The 22309-nt window shown below is 42.7% G+C and overlaps 1 protein-coding gene across 1 annotated transcript in view; it reads left to right on the plus strand.

Annotated features, from left to right (window-relative positions):
- The first annotated feature begins 16792 nt into the window (after positions 1–16792).
- LOC124775278 overlaps positions 16793–22309 on the plus strand; it is a 271141-nt gene continuing 265624 nt past the window's right edge. Inside the window, exon 1 of the mRNA XM_047250116.1 lies at positions 16793–16837. Within this exon, the coding sequence (XP_047106072.1) occupies positions 16793–16837 (45 nt within the window). The remainder of the gene's footprint in view (positions 16838–22309) is intronic.

A 22309-nucleotide genomic window follows, 5' to 3' on the forward strand; every position in this document is an offset into this window, starting at 1 on the left:
CAACATGCTCCACAGAGTGTCGATATGTTGCCTTGGCCTGCTCGATCACCACATCTGTTTACAATCGAGCCCATATAGGACATCATCGAACGTCAACTCCATACACGTCTACAAATATAGTTAACCGACCCTGTATTGACCAAGCAAGTGCTACAGGAATGGTACTCCATCCCACAAACTGACATCCGGCACCTGTAAAACGCATTGCATGCACGTTTGCATGCTTGCATCCAACATTCTCGCCGTTACATTGGTTGTTAATTTACCAGCATTTCTCATTTGCAAAGGCTTATCTCGCGCTGACATTAACCTGTGATCTTGCAACTTTAATCACTTTAATATGTATCCTAGATAAATGTATTCCCGAAATTTCACTATCCTACATAAATTATTTTTTGGTGATAGGATTTTTTTTTTTTTGACTGTGTAGCAAACGTTCAAAAAATAATTGCGAGGCCACTGGTTTATTTAGTCAGTGTGAGAGCGTCAAAAAATGATCAAATAATGTTTTTTGGGAGGATGACGACAATGGAGAAAAACATGATGACCCATGCTCCAACAAAACCCGTGAAACTTACTAGTTTCTCCCGCTTGTATCTCGTGTAATAACCAGGGGAGAAATTCGACTGCGTACTAGGGGCACCAACAATCTTCCATTCCATTAGTTCAGCAAGGGGGAGAGAGGGGCGGAGGGAATGAGGATGATTCTGGTGCAATATGTACCCTTCGTCACAGACTGCAAGACAGCTTGTGGAGTATTTTCTTATTGTTATCTGAATCTAGCAAAAAGTTTCCTTGTTCCATCTACGCTGCATTGCTACACGAGCTCGTTCAGTTCCATTTAATTTTCATTACGTCTTCCACTCCGGGCTACTCCTCGATCCATTTTCCAGTAACGAGGAGATCAGAATGCTTCCTACCCACTGGAGTCGCAAAAACTGTTGAGTGCGCGCGGAATGCTTTCTGGATAATTACTCTGTTGCTTCAGCCAGCAAACGTGGAACTCTTAGTAAGCCCTATCTGCCTCCCGTTATTAAGCCGGGTGCCTCTCCTAAGAGTCGTCAGGCGCATTTTCTCTGGTGTTTCCGTAGATATTTGCAATTTCGTTCTGTGCAGCTGGAGTCAGCCCAAATAGTGCTCACCATGTCTTTCATGCGACGTCCAGTGTCGACGGGAAGTGTTGGTTTGTTTGCTGTCACAAGTAAAATGATTTTTAAAGCAGAATTTTACGCGCCCATTCTACAGAGTGTTCCCAGATTAGCGCACTCTAATATTCGTTTTATCGCTATATATTCAGAGAGACATTAAAACAGAAAGAAAAACCAGTACTGCAGCAGCGAAAGCACCGCCGTGGCCAACACTGACTGCTGGTGGAGTACTGGTTACTCTGCCTGTTAATAATGTCCTTATTAGTACATATCGATAAAACGAATGTTGCGCTATACAATTTCGGGAGCGCTCTATTTAATTAACTCGTAAAAGCCTGCTTTAAAAATAAATCAAACTGACATTCTCCTTCGGTCGACGCTGGGCGTCACCTAAAAGACATGATGATCAGCATTTATGTAGGGTGACACCAGCTACACATTGCAAAATCAATAAGATATACAAGTGTGTTTGTCAGCTTTCCACGACTAAATCAAATGGCTCTGAGCACTATGGGACTTAACATCTGAGGTAATCATTCCCCTAGACTTAGAACTACTTAAACCTAGCTAACCTAAGGACATCACACACATCCATGCCCGAGGCAGGATTCGAACCTGCGACCGTAGCGGTCGCGCCCACGACTAAATCGCTGAACGGATTCGGATAAAATAGGAGATACACTACGTGATCAAAAGTATCCGGATAACTGGCTGAAAGTTCGTGGCGCCCTCCAAAGGTAGTGGTGGAATTCAGTATGGTGTTGGCCCATCCTTAGCCTTGATGACAGCTTCCACTCTCTCAGGCATTCGTTCAATCAGTGCTGGAAGGTTTCTTGGGGAATGGCAGCACTTTCTTCATGGAGTGCTGCACTGAGGAGAGGTATCGATGTTGGTGAGGCCCGGCACGAAGTCGGCGTTCCAAAACATTCCAAAGATGTTCTACAGGATTCAGGTGAGGACTCTGTGCAGGCCAGTCCATTACAGGGATGTTACTGTCGTGTAACAGCTCTGCCACAGACCGTGCATTATGAACATGTGTTCGGTCGTGTTGAAAGATGCAATCCCCATTCATGGTCAGGTGAATACAGGGTTATAAATACAAAATCAAATAGGGGTAATGCAGGATTAGGTTTAATAATGAATTAAAAAAAACAGGACTACGGGTAAGCTACTGCAAACAGCGTAGTGAACACATTATTGTGGCCTAGATAGATACAAAGCCCACGCCTACTACAGTAGTACAAGTTTATTAGATCAGATTAGATTTACTTTCATTCCAATTGATCCGTAGTGAGGAGGTCCTCCAGGATGTGGAACATGTCAGAAAAACAGCAATACATGACAAATATTTACAACTAAAACAAATAAGCTAATGTACCATTCCACAGGTCCCAAGTGGAATGATCGTCATTTTTAACGAATGCCAACTAGCTCTGCAGATGACGAAGAAACTGATGAAATGTATGAGGAGATAAAAGAAATTATTCAGGTAGTGAAGGGAGACGAAAATTTAATAGTCATGGGTGACTGGAATTCGGTAGTAGGAAAAGGGAGAGAAGGAAGCATAGCAGGTGAATATGGATTGGGGCTAAGAAATGAAAGAGGAAGCCGCCTTGTAGATTTCTGTGCAGAGCATAACTTAATCATAGCTAACACTTGGTTTAAGAATCATGAAAGAAGGTTGTATACATGGAAGAACCCTGGAGATACTAGTAGGTATCAGATAGATTATATAATGGTAAGACAGAGATTTAGGAAGCAAGTTTTAAATTGTAAGACATTTCCAGGGGCAGATGTGGACTCTGACCACAATTTCTTTGTTATGAACTGTAGATTTAAACTGAAGAAACTGCAAAAAGGTGGGAATTTAACGAGATGGGACCTGGATAAACTGAAAGAACCAGAGGTTGTAAAGAGCTTCAGGGAGAGCATAAGGGAACAATTGACAGGAATGGGGGCAAATAATGCAGTAGAAGAAGAATTGGTAGCTTTGAGGAATGAAATAGTGAAGGCAGCAGAGGATCAAGTACGTAAAACGACGAGGGCTAATAGAAATCCTTGGGTAACAGAAGAGATACTGAATTTAATTGATGAAAGGAGAAAATATAAAAATGCAGTAAATGAAGCAGGCAAAAAGGAATACAAACGTCTCAAAAATGAGATCGACAGGAAGTGCAAGATGGCTAAACAAGGACTAGAGGACAAATATGAGGATGTAGAGGCTTATCTCACGAGGGGTAAGATAGATACTGCCTACAGGAAAATTAAAGAGACCCTTGGAGAAAGGAGAACCACTTACATGAATATCAAAAGCTTTGATGGAAAACCAGTTCTAAGCAAAGAAGGAAAGGCAGAAAGGTGGAAGGAGTATATAGAGGGTCTATACAAGGGCGATGTACTTGAGAACAATATTATGGAAATGGAAGAGGATGTAGATGAAGATGAAATGGGAGATATGATACTGCGTGAAGAGTTTGACAGAGCACTGAAAGACCTGAGTCGAAACAAGGCCCCGGGAGTAGACAACATTCCATTAGAACTACTGACAGCCTTGGGAGAGCCAGTCCTGACAAAACTCTACCATCTGGTGAGCAAGATGTATGAGACAGGCGAAATACCCTCAGACTTCAAGAAGAATGTAATAATTCCAATCCCAAAGAAAGGAGGTGTTGACAGATGTGAAAATTACCGAACTATCAATTTAATAAGTCACAGCTGCAAAATTCTAAAGCGAATTCTTTACAGACGAATGGAAAAACTGATAGAAGCTGACCTCGGGGAAGATCAGTTTGGATTCCGTAGAAGTATTGGAACACGTGAGGCAATACTGACCCTACGACTTATCTTAGAAGCTAGAGTAAGGAAAGGCAAACCTACGTTTCTAGCATTTGTTGACTTAGAGAAAGCTTTTAACAATGTTGATTGGAATACCCTCTTTCAAATTCTGAAGGTGGCATAGGTAAAATGCAGGGAGCGAAAGGCTATTTACAATTTTTACAGAAAGCACATGGCAGTTATAAGAGTCGAGGGGTATGAAAGGGAAGCAATGGTTGGGAAGGGAGTGAGACAGGGTTGTAGCCTCTCCCCGATGTTATTCAATCTGTATATTGAGCAAGCAATAAAGGAAACAAAAGAAAAGTTCGGAGTAGGTATTAAAATCCATGGAGAAGAAATAAAAACTTTGAGGTTTGCCGACGACATTGTAATTCTGTCAGAGAAAGCAAAGGACTTGGAAGAGCAGTTGAACGGAATGGACAGTGTCTTGAAAAGAGGGTATAAGATGAACGTCAACAAAAGCAAAACGAGGATAATGGAATGTGGTCGAATTAAGTCTGGCGATGCTGAGGGAATTAGATTAGGAAATAAGACACTTAAAGTAGTAAAGGAGTTTTGCTATTTGGGGAGCAAAGTAACTGATGATGGTCGAAGTAGAGAAGATATAAAATGTAGACTGGCAATGGCAAGGAAAGCGTTTCTCAAGAAGAAAAATGTATTAACATCGAGTATAGATTTAAATGTCAGGAAGTCGTTTCGGAAAGTATTTGTATGGAGTGTAGCCATGTATGGAAGTGAAACGTGGACGATAAACAGTTTAGAGAAGAAGAGAATAGAAGCTTTCGAAATGTGGTGTTACAGAAGAATGCTGAAGACTAGATGGGTAGATCACATATTGATTAGAATTGGGGAGAAGAGGAGCTTGTGGCACAACTTGACTAGAAGAAGGGATCGGTTGGTAGGGCATGTTCTGAGACATCGAGGGATCACCAATTTAGTATTGTAGGGCAGCGTAGAGGGAGACGAAGAGATGAATACATTACGCAGATTCAGAAGGATGTAGGCTGCAGTAGGTACTGGGAGATGAAGAAGCTTGCACAGGATAGAGTACCATGGAGAGCTGCATCAAACCAGTATCAGGACTGAAGACCACAACAACAACAACAACAAGTTAATTCAGTCAAAAGATACTGTCCTTTATGTGTCATAACGCAAACTCACTCATCAAAACCTATAGTGTACTTCCCGGTGACCTAGAATCATGCAGTTTTGCAAAGTTTCACAGTACAAGCAAAGGGAAAAATCCTAAATTGTTATTTTACAATTATATCACACCAAACTTCAAAGTTGAAATTACAACATTCTCCAAAGTCTTAGAATACATGGGACCGATATCTTGCCAGTATCAATGTTGATAACAGGCAAAAGTAGTAAACATTCTTGACTGCCTGAATGGATTGACTATCTAAATACACAATTAAGTTTCCACGGAACTCTCAGTGCGCGAACCTTACTCCCACCTAGCCAATTTTTTTAAATTATTTTTTCTGCTATCGGTTTCGGTACCAAGTACCACTTCAGGCCAAACCCTGGAGCACGGATGTCATCTTCGCTTCCCAAACATGTATGACATGCACTCGATATACCGAAACCGGTAGATCGCAGAACATAAAAAGAAAGAAGCAAACTGAACAACTGTACTAATTATAACACACGAAAAACGAAGCAAATAGGCATGAGAATCAGACTACTACAAGCAAAGAGAGCATTTCTTGCGAAAAGAAGTCTTCTAGTATCAAATATAGATCTTAATTTGAGAGAGAAATTTCGAGACGTACACTCTGGTCCAGAGCATTCTTTGGAACTGAACCATGTACCGCGATAAAACCGGAAAAGAAATGAATTGAAGCGTCTGAAATGTTACAATACAGAAGGATGCTGAAAAACACGCACTGATAAGATAAAAAATGAGGATGATCTCCTTAGAATCGGTGAGGATAGGAATACGTCGAGTATAAGAAGCGACAGGATGACAGGACATATGTTAAGACATGAGGCGATGTGTATGGTGATACTGAGAACAGTAGAGGGGGAAAATGGAGGGGAAGATTGAGGTGCAACAAATAATCAAAGACGTTGAGGGTAAGTGGCACTCTGAAATTAAGCGATTGGTACGGGATATGAAATCGTGACGGGCAGCATGAAACCAGTCAGAAGACTGATAACCGAAAAAAGAACCTAATGTCAGTACCTTGCAACGACGCAAGAAGTGCAACTGCATACAGAAGCTGTCAGGAGAAACATAAATTACTGCACCGCGCGCCTAACTTCGACCCTGAGTCGCCTCCCAACGCCCCCCCACTACACACCGACCACCTCTCATACCCACGATCGCCTTGTAATTACAGGTGCCGTAGCACTTTCGCAAGCACTCGGCGTGTATCAGCAGCACCGATCTGCTGCAGCAACGCCGGTATTTGCCAAACAAGATCCTCTAAACCCCAGGACCAGTTCGACAGTTAATTATGAGCACCGTATACCAAGTCCCCGTCGTATACAGAAGGCAGTTAACTTCCGACACCAGCTTTAACGCGTCCGTAACAACATCTACTCATTACCTCCGAAAGTAATTGCTGATCTGTTGCTTTCCCTATAGCGGCTAATGATGTTTCTTAGCCGTTGGTGGTCCACTACTGACAGTCTGTCTCTGGATAACCATTCCTTTACTTCCTGCTTCTACGTTCAGTTCTGAAAGTCGAGCACAATCAAAAAATGAAAATATTTGCCAGAACAGGATGTTTGAAGGATTTCACAAGGCAAAGATTTCACAAGGTAAAGGCTTAACAGTGTCCACAATATGAAACTAGAGATGTTCAGAAGCCTAAATACAGTGGAACGACTTCGCAAATTTACGTGCAGTTAGCACAAAAACACCGTCTGACAAATACAACTTCTTGTCGTAAAATTTAGTCGTTAACTGCAGCATACAACACACTAAGTTTTGCCTACAATGAGACGTCACTAACAGCGTGTGTACAAAATAAATCTGCTTAACAGAAACACGCTTTGAAGTTAATCACAACGCTAAGCAGACTAATTTCAACTGTAATCGAGCTGAGTACGTTCGACATCCAGATCAAAGATAAAGTAGAATAGGAGCAATTTACTTACAGTACATTTAAATCGAGCAGTTCGCACACGGATTCGTAAGCAGTAACAGAATACTGAGACGAAACCAGATTCTGTTTTACATAAAAAAGCAAATATGGCATCATTTAGTCCAGTCAATATTACGAGTGCAAGCCAAGATTAAACAGAGTTGGAGCAACATATGTATAACGCAGTTCAAAGAGTGCAGTACATACAAGAATTTCGTAATCAAGGACACAATGGGATGAAACCACTTTCTATGTCATGTCACGTCAAATGACTTTTAGGTTTCGACAGTTCTAAAACGCAATTATTTCCACTTGATAATGACCACACGGTCGAAATTGCAATATCACTTGCGGAAATGCAGCCGGGTGAGGCAGGTGCACACTACAGAACACAAAATTATAAGAAGTTAAGAAGTACAGGCCCACATTACATTACGGAAACAAAGAACAACAGTATCGCTTCTGGTGGCCTGCAGTGAACTTCGAACACTGGAGGACAGGGTGCGAAAATCCACATTCTTGCTTTGTAAAATACGAGTATCAGGTGATACTATATTTAATGGTTGGGCCTGATCGTCTGATGGTATATTGTGTACCTGGAAATGTTTTTGTTGTCTTGCAAAGTAATATGCGAGGGGTGAGCAATAAGTAATGCAACACATCTTTTTTCTCTCGGTAAATTTGAGTTAAAAGAATGCGGAATCTGTTGTAGGACATCGTGGAATATTCCCACATCAGCCCTTACATTTCATGAAATTCCAATTGGTGGCGACGCTGTACGTAGCCTTCAAAATGACATCTGAAACGGATGAGCGTTCCAAGCAAAGAGCTGTCGTTGAGTTTCTTTTGGCGAAAAACCACAGAATCACATATATTCATAGGCGCTTCCAGACTGTCTACGGAGAACTGGCAGTGAACAAAAGCACGGTGAGTCGTCGGGCGAGGCGTCTCTCATCACCGTAACATGGTCGCGCAAACCTGTCCGACACACACAGTTGTTACTCCTGCAACGTTGGACTTCAACGTGTTCGTCGCCACAAAAATTGAGACGAACTTCCACGAGAATGCAAGTCCTCTCATACGTCTGCACATCCGAGAGAAACTCACAGGACTGTATTGGATTATTCTTCCTTCATCCAGCCTACAGCCCGCATCTCGCGCCTTCCGACTTTCATCTCTTTGGCCCAATGAAGGATGCACTTCGCGGGGTGAATGATGGGGAGTCTGTTGATGCAGCAAGACAATGGCTTAGGTCGAACAGTAGTGTGTTACCATTCGGTCCATCAAGCAATCTCAGTAAGGCGGTGTAAGGCCGTCACATCGAACGGAGATTATATTGCAAAACAGGGTTTTGTAGGCGAAAGAGTGGGAAATAATACGGTGTATTGAAAAATATGTGTTGCATTACTTATTGGACTCCCATTGTATTCGACAAATCTCATTCATAAACTAAAGATTAACTTCTCATAGCTGGTGTTCACAGTCGTGTAAAATTTTGTATATGGCATCATGGTCACCTTTTGACTGTAAAATTATATATTTTTAAAATCTGATATTGCAATTCCGACCGTGTGGCCATTTTCAAATGGAAGTAATTGCGTTTGAGCAACGGCAAATCCTAAAAATCATCTGACATGGGATGAGACAGATGCTGATTTCGTCCCATTGTGTTTCTGAATACGACGTTCTTGTATGTGCTGAACCCTTTGAATTGCATTGTAAGTATGTTGCTCGGACTCTTATTAAGTTTTGCTTGCATCTATAATACTGGCTGGGGTGAATGACTCCATATTTGCTTTTGTTTCATATAAAACAGAATCTGGTTTCGTCACATGGTATTCTGTGGACTCATATCTGTTACTGCTTACGAATCCGTGTGTGAACTGCTCGATTTAAATGTACTGTAAGTAAATTGCTCGTATTCTGCGTTATTTTTGTTCGAGTCACTTTCCGTACTTTCTCGCATTTAATGGACATCGGAGAGGGTGATTGTACATTGATTTCTGCTAAGTTGTATTATTTTTAGTAGATGCTAATAACGTGTGGACACTTTTGCGTGGCTACTTTTGCATTTTTAGCATTAACAAGAAAGAATGCTCTTGTCACAAAGATTACAAACCATATCCATACCCAGAAAACCTTTGTGAAACTCCTGGCACTCAGTGGCAAGAAGCAACAGCATTCAAAGCACAGTTACACGCTCATCCCAAGACAAGATGTAATAAAGCTGACGTGTTAGCTCTTGTTGGTTGATTTTGGAATGACCGTGCTTGGAGGTAGATCAACAGCTAACACGAAGTGTATGAATCGGCACGAAATTTACGCAATGAGAGGTAATTAATACTTGCAGTACTGGAATTAAAGCACGAATTCCTGTTTAAAGTAAATTTGGTGCCATGAACAGTCTTCCTCGCAACGTAAGAAAAATTACAATGTAACGCACCGAAGTCACACAAATCGTATTGTGCAGGAACTTGGTGCTTAACAAAAAGTCAATTATTCTGGTTATTACACATATATATGTATATTTAATAGAAGTCACTATTAAGTTACGCTGATGTTACCTCTAATGTTCTGTGATTGCCAATCATACTGTCCGTCCATCCATTAAATCTTGATGATTAGCAGACGTTTTGCCAGATGGGAGAAATTACTGCCACTTCTTACAATTGCTGGTATAAGTCATATGCAGAAATAAAAAAAAAGTCTTGCTTCTGTTATAACACGCAATATATATTTTTTCCTCTTGCATTTGTGTCACGCATAGCATTTACAAAACTCATTGTTGACACGGGAGTAAAAATTACACGTCCTTCTTGTGTGCGATCTAAAACATAAGTACCCTCAAGCGAGATTTGAAACAAAAGTTGTTAACAAATAAATATTGCCTTAACATTTCTCTTTTGTTGCAAAGATTATTTTAAAATCCTATCTTTGCCGTCTTCTGTGGCGATGTACCAATTTCTTATTACTAATGAGGAAAAGAAAACATTCATATTGCGAGAAAAAAAATAGAAAGATACGACACACTGAATAACAGTTCTGTCAAAAATTGATAACATGGTGTTCTACATTAAAAGCGAGAAAGTACAGGAAATGGATGCGAACATAAATAAAGTGTAATAGAGTTTGCAATGCGTTTAAATGTATCAGTTCCACACATGTACGCATAACTACACACACACACACACACACACACACACACACACACACACAGACACATATATATATATATATATATATATATATATATATATATATATATATATATATACAGCCGTGCGATTTGAGAAATTATTTTATTTTGACAACTAGTTTCGGCATTTCAATACGTCGTCTTCAGGTCCCATACGCACCTCGTGTATAGACATTCAAACGTATCGATATTGGCATACTGGCGCCATTAGTATCTGCATAATACGAATCACGGTATTCAGACACTGATGGCGGCAGTATGCCAGTATCGATACGTTTTAATGTCTATACATGAGGTGCATATGGGGCCTGAAGAGGGTATGTTGAATAGGTTAAACTGGTTGTCAAAATAAAATAAAATAACTTCTAAAATCGTATGGCTGTTTTGCGATTTTCCATGTTAAATAAACCAGTCTCTCTTTCATAGAAACAAAAAATAATATAGGATCATTTACTCCACCCAATATAGCGGATGCGAGCAGAACTCAAGGAAAATACGAGCAAAATATTTTTATAATATACAATTCAAAGAGCGTAACACACACAGGAACCGTAATCTGAAACACAATGCGATGCAATCAGCTTCTGTTTTGAGCAAAATCAAAACAAATATTAAAGAGCTGCCCAATAAGAAACCGAGACGATGGGCTGGCAGCAAGCCAAGGTCGTGTTATCAGAAGTCTGTATATGAGTCTGTCCCAAGGCACATGTGCAACGACAGACTACTCCCTGTAAAGATATTCAAAACCTCGTTATGCAGAGCATATGCAGAAAGACAACATACGCACAACTGTAAACAGCTAGCGCCACCAAATAACCAATGATGACCAACGTCTGAAGATATTGATAGTGAATATTAATTAGCAACTGGCGGCCAAGTAGCAATAACTCTGCCACTGTGTTGTCTGACCAGAGAGAGAGACGGATTTCAGGCAGACAAATAGTTTGTCGAGGGCAACCTCAGCTGAAGTTCTCCATCTTTCAGAAATAAACCGCTTTCAATTGTATACAAACTTTTATTTGCAAGAGAAAAACCGGCTTCATGATGTCAAATTGCATCTTCAGGTTTACAAGATAGGAAACATTCAATCGACGTTTTGATAAAAGAACCGGATACCTATCCTAATAATCCAAGCTCTGTGGTAACCAATATAAAACACTCACAGACATCAGTATAAAACATTAAGCCCATGATACAGGAAGGAGGGTACCTCAGCCTTCTCAAAATATACTGGCACCCGCAACAAGTAGGGCATCATGTATCAAATTGACCAGTTGAAAAACTGGCATGTTAAAAGCGCGTTATCCTACAATGAAAAACGCAAAATAAGAAAACAAAGAAGGTAAAAAGTCCTAGATAATAGCGTTGAAAGCTCGATGGTTAAGAAAACGCACTTCCTACCGGACAGCGGTCCTCTAACCGCCCTGTCGTGCAGCGCCACACTGCTAGTCAACGTACTCCAGCGTGTCGCGGAGGGTCACGAAGTAAGCCTAATTACTTCGCCGCCAACAACACAGGAGAACGCTCCACAACTTCAAAACTATGACAAGATGTATATTATGTAGCAGAATAGCTACCAAAATAAATGGACAATAGCATCATGTAAGTTAAAAATAAAAATTAAACCACTGATGATAGCACAAAAGTGCTGAAACATGTATGGGTGAAAAAAAAAAAACAGAAAAAAAGCTGTCTTTCATAAGGCGGAACTTCTCATCCCAATCTGATCTATGTTGCCCTGCTTGTTGCGGGTAGCAGTATTTTATTTTGAGAAGGTTGAGTCCCCCTCTTTCCCGTATCATGGGCTTAATGTTTTACTGACGTATGAGTATTTCATATTCGCTGCCATAGAGCTTAGATTATTAGGACAGTTATCCGTTTTTTTTTATGAGAATGTCGATTGTATGTTCCCTATCTCGTAGATGTATACCTGAAGATGTGAACTGATATCAAGATAACCGGTCATTCTCCTGTAAATAAAAGTTCATATACAATTGGCCGTTTATATCTGAAATATGGATTTCAAGCAGAATATAAGCAAAACCTCCTTCTCCTCCCAAAATGTTATTTGCTAATTTAATTTCAACTGCTTCCTCAATAACATTGTCGCAATATCTGGAAATGCACGCCAGAATTTCTGTGCAGCTATATTCCGTAGGAAGATCAGTGACATGGCAGACTTCTGCAGTAACTACTCTTCCTCCCTCGATAAAAATATGGAGATATGGAGATCACACGGTTATATATTACGCAACGCAACAAGCTGGTAGTTTCCCACCCAGGGAAACAGTGAAACCAATTAAATCAATTCACTAAAGCAGTTACAGTGCTTTGAATCACTGTGCTTGAAGAAGGTACCTTTCCGTTGAACTTATGCACGTATTAATCGCTGTGATACTATACACGTCCTATTGAGGGCAATGCTGAAAGAAATATGACGGCTGTAAAAGAAAATATGTAAAGTCAAATCCAAGTAATGTGTTACAGTATCATGTTAATTCCTTATGTTTAATATTTTACTTCTATTATCGCGTACTTTACACGCGTGATGCCATAAGTCTAAAATCTAAATTACTGCTGACGTGGCGAATCTCCACAGAACAACCTGTTAAGCGGTGAAGATGCCAGGAGCTTATTTTGAGGTCGGCCGCGCCGAGATGCACCGCCAAACAAACGGCCGACAGCCAAACAGAACGTCAGCCGGCCGCTGTAGGGGCTAGCAGCTTTCGGTGGGAAATTCTATCGCCCGCACCTGGCGTCGAACGAGGGAGGGGAGGGGAGGGGAGCGAAGCCGTGCACGCGCCCGCCACGCGAGCCCGCGCAGGCTTGGGGTGGGGTTGGGGAGGGGGACGGGGGGAAGTTTTGTGTGAATGGGGAGGGGACCGATGTGCTTTCTGCGTACGCCAGCTGGCTGCTTCTCCCAACGGGCCTGATATCACTGCGTACAGTGCTCGCGCGGTTCCATCAATCAGGAGTCCTTGCTGTAATAAGCTTATTCCATTTGACACCGCAAGACAGCTCTCCGAGTCGAGAGGTACTTTTTTTCCCCTCGTTTGAGGTTAGGAGCTTCTTTAAATTCGGTTTACACCATTCTCCCAGTTGACGGCGAAGGCTGAGTTTTTGAGGGCTTAATCTTGCGTAAACCTGCCTACTCATAAAGATAGCTAGCAAACCTTTCCCGAGAGGAGTAAAACTGTTTACGTCATTACTGAGCGACGTAATGTTTCCTTTACCTGTATTTGTAATTATTAATTAGACAAAAATCTGTAAGTCTCACCAAACAAGGCGTATAACTGTAATAACGGAAACTTTTGCATGCATTAGTTCGGTATGAGACGGAGCACAGCTATGACATCTAGCGTTTCGAAAAGTGACATTATTTTTGTCGTCTTCTATACTTGGAGTCACGAACGACGTGGGTCGAGTTTAGCCTTGTTCTGCGCATCTACGTCACGCATTCACTGACGGCCAATGAACTTTCAGTAGTGTTGCTGTGAATGATGGTGCTGTGAATGATGTAGCCAATGCGAGCATCCCAGCGGGGTCAGGGATTTTCTCTGCCTCGTGATGACTGGGTGTTGTGTGCTGTCCTTAGGTTAGTTAGGTTTAAGTAGTTCTAAGTTCTAGGGGACTGATGACCATAGATGTTAAGTCCCATAGTGCTCAGAGCCATTTGAACCATTTGAATGCGAGCATTTAACATTGTCGTAGAGAGTTATTTAGGCTATTTTTGCTCCATTTGTTGCGAGTTGTCACCGCTTGATGGTGGTAAGCGACAAATTCTACATAAGCATGCGGGAGACGTAATTTTCAGCATAGACACTTCCTGCAAGCGCAGAGCACGTGTATGTGCGTACCGCAACAGTAGCTTGGAACTGGCAACAATGTAGTCTCTTTCCATGGCTTATCTGCACAAACCGCCATCCTTCCTGAATCGGACTACATTTAATACCTTCAAAGAAATATGAGTATGAGATGCCTTGAATTTGGCTCTCATACGTAGAGTAATGGGTGTAACACGATATTTAATGAGAGTTTGGGAATTTTGGCACAAATGGAATATTTTAGCTGTGGAAAAAACAGTTTTGCCAGGGAACTGGATATGATAGAGATTTTTTTTTTTTTTTTTTTTTTTTTTTGGGTCATCAGTCTACTGACTGGTTTGATGCGGCCCGCCACGAATTCCTTTCCTGTGCTAACCTCTTCATCTCAGAGTAGCACTTGCAACCTACGTCCTCAATTATTTGCTTGACGTATTCCAAACTCTGTCTTCCTCTACAGTTGTTGCCCTCTACAGCTCCCTAGTATATCACTATCTAAACATTACGTCTTACGAAAGTTACTTGATCACATTTGCACAATTTTCTGCAGTCTGACATTCTTTTTTGATGACTAGAATACAAAAGAGTTGCATTTACATACGCTTTAATCAGCACCGCATAGTATATGTTGGCCAATAAGAGGAAACAATTTTTGCGAATACCCTCTACAGCAGCACAGTGACTCATCATTACATGGACCTGTACGATTTTGGGGACCAGAAATGAAGGGGCGAAACAAATCTCATGTCCTGTTCGGTATACCTTCTTCCCTTAGGTTTCCAGTTTTTCATAGTTTACTACTTTGCGTTTTAAAATACGCAAATCGGATATCAAAGCGCGAAACACTCCTTTCTGCCTCGAATCTGTTTTCTGAAAAACTCTGCAGTTTACCATAAATGGCAACCATTTTTCGCAATTTTTTGCAACTTGGAGCTGAAACTATCGTCTGCTTCAGCGTGAGTGTCAGCGACCGATTGTTCTTGTTCCACTTCCCCTTCTCTCTTTCTTTTCTTTGGACTTGGTCTGAAATTACTTTCCTTTCCATAGCGTAAAATTGAAGGAACAGAGTCAGCCCAAATACTGAAGCGAGGAGTTAGCAATAATGTAACAAATCATTGAGCAGGCGTTAAAGTATAGTTTGTTTTATTGCTTTACAAACAATACCTACCCCTGGTTTTGTTAAGTTCTTATTTTTGAAGTCCTTCTCTATAAAATGCTCGGAGCGTACTACGGGACTCGTATTTAAATGCTGTGATCCATCTTTTCTAAATATTTCATCAAGATCTGCTTCTTTACTGCGAATAGCACTCTGTTTACATCTAAGAATAACAAAAACCAAGTTACAAATAATAACGTTTTCAAATTCAAATGGCTCTGAGCACTATGGGACTTAACATCTGAGGTCATCAGTCCCCTAGAACTTAGAACTACTTAAGCCAAACTAACCTAAGGACATCACACACATCCACGTCCGAGGCAGGATTCGAACCTGCGACCGTAGCAGTAGCGCGGTTCCGGACTGAAGCGCCTAGAACCGCACGGCTACCGTGACCGGCTAACGTTCTCAATTATACCAAGTAAAGCTGGCTCAGTGAGAGACACTAACCCCTAACATCAACACACAAAATGCAAAAAACAGTACACACTTCAGTAATGTTTTACATGACGATCAGCAGCTGTGGCCGAGCGTTTCTAGTCACTTCAGTCCGGAACCGCGCTGCTGCTACGGTCGCAGGTTCGAATCCTGCCTCGGACATGGATGTGTGTGTCCGTAAGTTTAAGTAGTTCTATGTCTAGGGGACTGATGACCTCAGATGTTAAGTCCCATAGTGCTTAGAGCCATTTGAACCATTTGAACGATAAGCAATGGTTGACGTACCATATAATAACATAAGCCAGGTAAGCCCGTTACGCAGGTGGGCGAAGGGAATTGGCTTGTGCTGCAAGCAGACCCAGCGACCCAGCCAGTGGCTGGAAACTGTACAGGGTGGTGGTGATGATGATGATGATGATGAAACAATAAATTACAACAGCACTGTAGTAACCTGTGCATGGACATAATTTTTTATCTTGTGCTTTTCTTTAATTTAACTCATTTTAACCAGACTGTTTTCAAGTAACTTTAAAAAGGATTTAATAAACGCTTGTTGGAATATGCTTCACGTAAACGTGAAGTAACTGGTATATCGGACGAGTCTGAAGCAGTATTTCCATATAAATCGCAAATTATTCCTAGCTACCCTCTGCTATGCACTGCGGTGTTCTCTCTGCAGCTGTTGTTGCAGAACTGCTGTATCGGTAAATCATCGTAAGAACCTCAACGCCACTTGGAGCGGAAAGCGCGATCGCGCAGTTTTCCCACGGGCATCACTCCCAGTGCAGTGGCAGCATTGGCAAAGGTGGGAAGGGGGCGGTGGAGAGAGTGAAGGGGGAGGGGGTAGGCGGGAGAGGCAGCGTGTCGCGTGCTGCAGCTGCAGCTGCAAACGTGCGCGTGCTGTGCTTCCACTGGGGTGGAGTGGGGCGTGCCTCTCTCTCTCTCACACACACACACACACACACACACAGTGGGTAGCGTGTTCTGCGTGGGCCCGTCCGAGGTCGGGCGCGTCAGTCCGCCAGTGCGTATCAGCGAGGCAGCCTGCCGCCGACAGCGTCACAGTTGCGTTACGTCACGTCACGTGCACACCGGCAGACATGGGCGACGCGCATGCGCCCGCTCGCTTCAAGAGGTGCGCCTCGGTAAGTACAGCACAAGACGCTACGCCTGCGCAACCGCTCATACGGGCTAGCACAACTCCGCTCCACATCTCCACTTGCTACGTTTCCCACGCATAGTTCCTCCTGAAAGCTACTACAGACGGGCTACTAGGACGTTTCCTGTGTATCCAGTTAATCGACGAAGTGCGCAGGTGGAATTTTCGGGCCGGCCGGAGTCGCCGAGCGGTTCTAGGCGCTACAGTCTGGAATCGCGCGACCGCTACGGTCGCAGGTTCGAATCGTACCTCGGGCACGGATGTTTGTAATGTCCTTAGGTTAGTTAGGTTTAAGTAGATCTAAGAGTAGGGGACTGATGACCTCAGAAGTTAAGTCCCATAGTGCTCAGCGCCATTTGAACCATTTGGAATTTCGACACAGAAAAGTGATGAAACGCAAGCTAACGGGTTCTTCCTACATATTCCAATCCATTTAGTTGTTATTTTGTCCCCTACAGCTTTTTTGTGTCCAATAGATTTTCCAGAGTTCAGTCCACATAACGGCGACAATGTGAAACCAGACAGTGTAATAACTTTATTCAAACAGGTAAATGTGTTTTACCCTGTTGACGACATTGACGCATAACGACCTTTGATATATATTGTTTTGATTAATGTTGTGTACACCCAGATACTCTTGCTGTCCAACATAAATGTGGAAGGAGACGCGGCCCTACCCCCCGAAAGTACTTGCTGTTCAAAAAATGGCTCTGAGCGCTATGGGACTTAACTTCTGAGGTCATCAGTTCCCTAGAACTTAGAACTACTTAAACCTAACTAACCTAAGGACATCACACACATCCATGCCCGAGGCAGGATTCGAACCTGCGACCGTAGCGGTCGCGCGGTTCCAGACTGTAGCGCCTAGAACCACTCTGCCACTCTCTCTCTTTTTTTTATCCAATTTTGTTCTATATTGTTCGTTGAATTTGTTCGTCGCGGACGTCCGATGGCAGTCGTTCAGGTTGTTCGTTGATCCGTTCACTCAGTTTTTTTTATTACAGAGAGTAGCGAAACCCTCCGACCGGACACGCTGAGCTACCGGGCCGGCGACCACTCCGGCCGGCAGTTGATGTTACTGAGTTGGCTCGCTAACAAGCCGCACCTATACAAACTCTTCGTAGGGCCAAATAGGTTTAGGCAAACTACGTCAAAACTGAAAGCAACCAAAATTAGCAGCTATTTATAGTCATTTATTCAGAGAAAGTACAGATTACGTAATCCTCGTATGAACAGATGCTTAAAGCTTCACTTATACAGATCTATGAACACTGGTCTTTCCCTGAATGCAGCGAACGATAACTATGATCACTCGTGGAATGTCTAGTTTCGCTCTTGTTGACGACGATTATAGACACAGTCCGGATGCTGTCCCGGAGTGCTGTTGACACCGTGCGAATAGTGACGAAGCGGTACCGTGCGTGTGCTTATACCTACGTTTGGCGGATGGACGCTCGCTTCGGAACTACACAAGCGTAAAAAAAATCGCAACACCAAAATATAACTAATGTAGAGCAATGAAATTTCGGAAGTACATTTATTTAGGTAACTTATTTAAGGGATTAACATTGCAAGATCACTGGTTAATGTAAGCGCGAGATAAACCATTGCAAATTTGAAATGTTGGTGCCGGCCGTTGAGGCCGAGTGGTTCTAGGCGCTTCAGTCCGGAACCGCGCTGCTGCCACGGTCGCCGGTTCGAATCCTGCCTCGGGCATGGATGTGTGTGCTGTCCATAGTTAGGTTTTGGTAGTTCTCACAAGGGAACCTCCCCATCGCACCCCCCTCAGATTTAGTTATAAGTTGGCACAGTGGATAAGCCTTGAAAAACTGAACACAGATCAATTGAGAAAACAGGAAGAAATTGTGTGGAACTATGAAAAAAATTAGTAAAATATACAAACTGAGTAGTCCATTTGAAGATAGGCAACATCAAGGACAATGGGTGTCAATGGGCGCCGTGGTCCCGTGGTTAGCGAGAGCAGCTACAGAACGAGAGGTCCTAGGCTCAAATCTTCCCTCGGGGGAAAAGTTTAAATTTTTATTTTCAGTTTATGTAACAAACTCTTATGTTTTCATCACTTTTTTGGGAGTGATTATCATATCCACAAGAAAACCTAAATCTGGCAAGGTAGAAGAATCTTTTTACCCGTTCGTTAAGTGCACAAGTTAGGTGGGCCGACAACATATTCCTGTCATATGACGCACACGCCGTCACCAGTGTCGTATAGAATATATCAGACGTGTTTCCCTGTGGAGGAATCGGTTGACCTATGACCTTGCGATCAAATGTTTTCGGTTTCCATTGGAGAGGCACGTCCTTTCGTCTACTAATCGCACGGTTTTGCGGTGCGGTCGCAAAACACAGACACTAAACTTATTACATTGAACAGAGACGTCAATGAACGAACGGACAGATCATAACTTTGCGAAAATAAAGAAAGTAAAATTTTGAGTCTAGGAAAGACTTGAACCAAGGAGCTTTCGTTCTGTAGCTACTCACGCTAACCACGGGACCACGACGCTCCTGAGCCTACATTCTCCTAGATGTTGCTTATGTTCCGCATGGACTACTCAGTCTGTACATTTTATTATTTTTTTTTTCATAGTTCTATACAACTTCTTCCTGTTTTCTCGATTGATCTGTGTTCAGTTTTTCAAGGCCTATCCACTGTGCCAACTTATAACTAAATCTGAGGGGGGTGCGATGGGGAGGTTCCCTTGTCAGTCTAGGGGACTGATGACCTCAGATGTTAAGTCCCATAGTGCTGCGAGCCATTTTTTTTAAATGTTGGTACATTAGCAACCAGTGTAACCGCTAGAAGCTTCAATACAAGCATGCAGATGTGCATGAATTATGTTGTACAGGTGCCGGATGTCAGTTTGTGCGATGCAGTTCCATGCTTGTTGCATTTGGTCGGTCAATGCAGGGACTGTGAATGTTTTTTGTGGATGACGCTGGACTTATCATCCGATGACTTCCCATATGTACTCGATTAGAGACAGATCTGGTGATCGAGCAGGCCAAGGCAACTTGTCGGCATTCTGTAAAGCCTGTTGGGTTACAACGGCGGTGTGCGGGTGAGCGTTATCCTGTTGGAAAAGACCTGTTCACGAATGGCAGCACAACAGATCGAATCAACAGATTCACGAACAAATTTGCAGTCAGGGTGTGTGCGAAAACCACCAGAGTGCTCCTGCTGTCATACGAAATCGCACCGCCTACCACAGCTCGAGGTGTAGGTCCCGTGTGCCTAGCACGCAGACATGTTAGTTGCAGGCCCTCAACTGGCCTTCTAACCAGCACACGACCATTACTGGCACAGAGACAAAACCATCTTCCATCAGAAAACACAACAGACCTCCACCCCGCCCTCCAACGACCTCTCGCCTCACACCAAATGGCGGTGGTTTGGGGTCAGTGCAATGCCCGTTGCGGGGCGTCTAGTTCGGAGCTGACCTTGAAGTAACCGATTTATAACAGTTCGTTGTTCACTGTGGTGCCAACAGCTGCTCATACTTCTGCTGGAGATGCAGTACGATGTGCCAGAGCCATATGCCGACCACGATGGTCTTCCCTCTCAGTAGTGCCACGTGGCCGTTCGGAACCTGATCTTCCTGCGACCTTACATTCTCGCTGCCAGCAATCTTGTGCAATGCCTACATTCCTGCCAAGTCTTTCTGCAGTAACGCGGAAGAAACGTCCAGCTTCTCGCAACCTTATTGCACGACCTCGTTCAAATTCAGTGAGGTGTTGACAATTGCGTCTTTGTCGCCTTAAAGGCATTTTTGACTAACGTAAACTCATCACGTGTAATCTCAAAGGTAATTGACGCTCACGTCTGTTACTGCGTGTATTTAAATCAAACCTGATGTGACTGGCGCGCAATCGGAATACACATCTTCCTTCAGGTGTAGAAACTCGCATACAAACTTCCATTCATGTAGCTCAACTCCTTGTTGGTGTTGCGACTTCCCTACCCCGGCAGTGCGCCCCCTATGGTGTCTAACTGTAACTAGGTTGCGCCTGTCCGGAAGCTAGAGGTTGGCCTTGCAGTGTGTTGCACCTGTCAAGGACATAGCAGTTATTGATGCCACAATAGCTATGATGCTATATAGGCTCCAGTAATAAATTTCGTTTTGTCTGAGATCAGAAAGATTGAATCAGGCAAAAAATACAGGTCTGTTTATTGTAAACTCACGGCATTTCGTAAAAATTACTTTCTTTAAATTTCGTTTGTCAGCTCTAATTAATTCATTCAACTTATCCCTTCGTATGATAACGATCGTAGACAGGCTTCTACCTTTCGTCTGATCGAATATCGTTTCCTATCTTGCTTGTACATAATTTCTTTTAATGTTCGTCTGTAGCACCACAAAAAATTCTCTTCGGGTTTTCTTTTTTTCTAGATTTTTCATTGTCCATGTTTTCCTGGATGTGGAAACCTCACTTGTACACTTATGATTGATAGAATATCTGCAGTTTTCTGAAAATGAAGAAAGCTTTTACACCTGTGCACATCCCTTACGTCTTCTCGCTTACCGAGCGAGATGGCGCAGCGGTTAGCACACTGAACTGGAATTCGGGAGAACGACGGTTCAATTCCGCGTCCGGACATCCTAATTTAGGTATTCCGTGATTTCCCTAAATCGCTCCAGGTAAATGCCGGGATGGTTCCTTTGAATGGCACGGCCGACTTCCTTCCCCATCCTTCCCTAATCCGATGAGACAGGTGACCCCGCTGTTTGGTCTCTTCCCGCAAACAACCCAACTCTTCTCGCTTTCCGTCGTTTAGTGCAACCTTGCTTCCAGCTTGGCCAAAAGTCTCTAAATGTTCATTTATAGAGGGTGATGATGTCACAAACTTTCAGAGGTGATGGATAAGGATAAATGTGTTTCAAATTGCGTATGTTAAATACCATCTTTTGCAACTGACATGAGAGTCTTATTATGACTGCGCAATTTGTATACCTGCAACTGCGGGCAAAAGTTGCCTAAAAAGAAAGAAGACAACGTGTAATTGAATTAACTTGAGGCAACGAACCCTCGCCCAGAAACAACAGAGTCGGAAGTTATAATCGAAAATCCTTCTCATACCTCTGACTATGGAAAATATGTATCAGTACTGTTGTTACTAAAGCAGTAGGGTAGGAAACTTTCGGAGGTGGTAGTATGGACCAAAACAAGAAATAAAATGTCTATTAAACATAGCTCTGAAACGCATACCTCAAGCGATATGAGCGCTTCTTCATCTTCGATCCGTGAAACAGCTCTCTTCTACTGCGAACGTTTTGGTTTCCGTATTTTTGGAAGATGTAGTATGGAGCAAACAAGAAAAAGCTGTCCGGTAACATTGGAGTGTAAAAGGCGCACCTTAATTACCGTGAGCACTTCAATAATAGAGACGTGTTTCACATTATCGATGTTCAACCTGCGCTGGTAGTTCTTAAGGTATCCA

The sequence above is a fragment of the Schistocerca piceifrons genome, chromosome 2 (genome assembly GCF_021461385.2).
Source record: "Schistocerca piceifrons isolate TAMUIC-IGC-003096 chromosome 2, iqSchPice1.1, whole genome shotgun sequence".
Taxonomy (NCBI): Eukaryota; Metazoa; Arthropoda; class Insecta; order Orthoptera; family Acrididae; genus Schistocerca; species Schistocerca piceifrons.